This window comes from Lotus japonicus, chromosome 4 (assembly GCF_012489685.1).
Source record: "Lotus japonicus ecotype B-129 chromosome 4, LjGifu_v1.2".
Classification (NCBI taxonomy): domain Eukaryota; kingdom Viridiplantae; phylum Streptophyta; class Magnoliopsida; order Fabales; family Fabaceae; genus Lotus; species Lotus japonicus.
Window position 1 is genome coordinate 69,561,484 of NC_080044.1, and position 2,662 is coordinate 69,564,145.

General features: G+C 36.0%; 1 protein-coding gene across 1 annotated transcript; it reads left to right on the plus strand.

Annotated features, from left to right (window-relative positions):
• The first annotated feature begins 1,298 nt into the window (after positions 1-1,298).
• On the plus strand, positions 1,299-2,388 carry LOC130715465 (RING-H2 finger protein ATL64-like). The gene has a single exon (XM_057565570.1). The coding sequence runs from the start codon at positions 1,511-1,513 to the stop codon at positions 2,039-2,041; it is 531 nt and encodes a 176-aa protein (XP_057421553.1). The 5' UTR covers positions 1,299-1,510; the 3' UTR covers positions 2,042-2,388.
• The last annotated feature ends 274 nt before the right edge of the window (positions 2,389-2,662 follow it).

The following is a 2,662-nucleotide window of genomic DNA, read 5'->3' on the forward strand; positions in this document are numbered from 1 at the left end:
AAATAATTTAGTTTTTTAAGCATTTAGTTTAAGGTTTAATTCATAGGCGGTATGCATGGAGAAATATTTGTTGGGAGAGTCATACCTACTTAATGTGATCTCCAAGTCTTGAGAGAATTAGTCTAATAATTGTTAGTCGTGAGATACATTATGAAACCAAGAAAGAATGAGCCTTTTATTTTTCACCTAACAAATCTCATCACTCTAACAACTGTATCATAATAAAGCCTGTTGTTATTGATGTCACCCAATATTTTATGGAGCAGGAGTTTTATTAAAGCTAAATTGGTCAATCATACAGCTCAATTGCGTTAGAGTGCACAAAATGTTTCAAATGCCTTGCAAGTAGCCTAGCGTTTATTTGCTACAATAAAATATTTAAATACATGCTTTCTTTAGTTAATTTTCTCCTGCACTCCACTTGATAGTTGGTACTGCATGAACATGTCCATGTCTTGTTAAAAAACTGATGTGTTCATCATAATTAATTCACAAATGCTCCATGTTATTTATTTTTTTCATGTTTGGATACCGATCCACAAATTTAGTACTCACTTTGAGAAAGATATTGAATTTTTTTTATGAATTGGGATGAAAGTAACTAAGAGAGTTGACGTAATGATTCAGCACATTATCCGTTAGGCAAGAAGTTATGAGTTTGATTCTGAACTGTTGTAAATGGAAAAACTCATTGGCGATGAATTGGTATCACAATTGTCGGATGGGGTACTGTGAAAACCAAAAAATTAGGGATAAAAGTTTGTTCACGTTGCATTCAACTAATATAAAAATTAAAAGATACATTGCAATATAAATTTTACCTTGTATATCGATGCGATGGTAAAATAGCTTAGCATGTGACCACAAAATAAATCTAACTCCTCTCTGAACCTCGCGCAGGAAGCTTTCTAGTATAACTAATATTTTCCCATCATATTTTCTGCTAAATCATTCATGTATTCTCACTCTTATTGGCTGAATATTCTCTCCTTACTTTTAATACAAAAGTCTATGGTGCTATATAATAGTTCTCTTAATTATTTAGAGAGAGGGAGAGAAAAAAAAATGACCTCAAGAATAGAATCTACAGATCCTTTGAATATAAAATCTGGTGCTCCAATTGTATTAGTTGTGAAGAGCCATTTGATTAAACTTTGAATACATTGGCCTGTGATATTGTCTGGCTAATCACACGCGGAAGAGTCTCAAAGACTAGTCGGCTACCCTTTATTCCTTACACTTACATTTTCATATACTAAATTGAATTGAATGTGTATAAATAACATTGTTCATTTGAAAAAGGAAAACAAAGAAAGAACGTAGAATAGTGTGAAAGTAAAAGGAAAGAAGCCAAAAGAGAAAGAGGAAAAAAAAAGGAGAAAAAAGCAGAGTAGCCACCACCACCCCACCCACACATGGCTTTATAAAGAAGGCATGGAGCTTCTTTGAACTTCCCCCTTTCCTCTTTCTTCTCTCTCAATTACTCCATTGCTGATAATACATCTCCACAATGAGCTTCTACAATATTGAAGACTCTATCTCTGGTTTCACAATAGGGCAAGCTATATATGAAGCAGCTCTACTCATAGCAGTTCTGAGATGGGTTCTGTGCTTGGCTTTCAGAGTTATGAAATCTAGGACACAATCTCTTAACGCCCCACCTGAACCTTCTTCTTCTTCTTCATCATGGGAATCTTCCAGTTTCAACCCTCTACCTTTGACCACTTTTGGTGAGATCATGGAGAGGCTGCCAGAAACTGAGGACACATGTGCTGTGTGCTTGAACCAGCTGAAAATTGAAGATGAGGTTAGGGAGCTCATGAATTGCTACCATGTTTTCCACAAGGAATGCATAGATAGATGGTTGGAGCATGACCATGAGAGTGAAAACCACAACGCCACTTGCCCTCTCTGCAGAGCCCCTCTACTGAGTTCTTGTTGTCTTTCATCAGAGAGCTCAAGCTGTGTGCCTCCTCCTCAACCTAGCTGGGCTGTGGAGAGACTTCTCTATCTCTTTGGGGATGATCTGCTTCCATGTTAGCTAGTCGCGCGTGTTCCGCAGAGAAGCTTCTGTGAGCAGCTTCCGGCGTGTGTCAGAGTCGATTCTAGGAAAGGGAAGCGGATCTAAACATGCTGATGATTTGTTTATGAAATTATAAACTATGCAAAGATAGATTAGGGAATTCATTATTTGTTGAGTTTTCACTGTGATCATCATCACAAATATTATCTGAGTTGAAATCCTCTTGCCTTGTTGGGTGCTGCAGCAAGATAATAAGTTAGATACCACCAAACAAATTAGCTAGCTAGGAGTCTGTGTGTTTGTACATATAAATTTCACATTTAACTTATTGCTTCTAATATATTCCATGATTGAATTTATGATTATATGAGTACTGTAAAAAGAATAAGGGCCATCATTTCTCCTCCCTTTCCTCAATTCATTACAATTCAACTTGTTTCAGCTTTGTCTATTGCGGTAGGATCAGTTAACTCATGATTTATTAGCATGTTTGGTTAGCTTCTCTCGAAATCAATTCTAACATCTAGTGGCTACGAACGCTTCTTTTCTAAATTGATTTTATCTTCATAATTAATTCTAGAAGAATTTCCAAACATGCATTATAATCATACCAATTTCGATAGCAACCAAAATCTATTG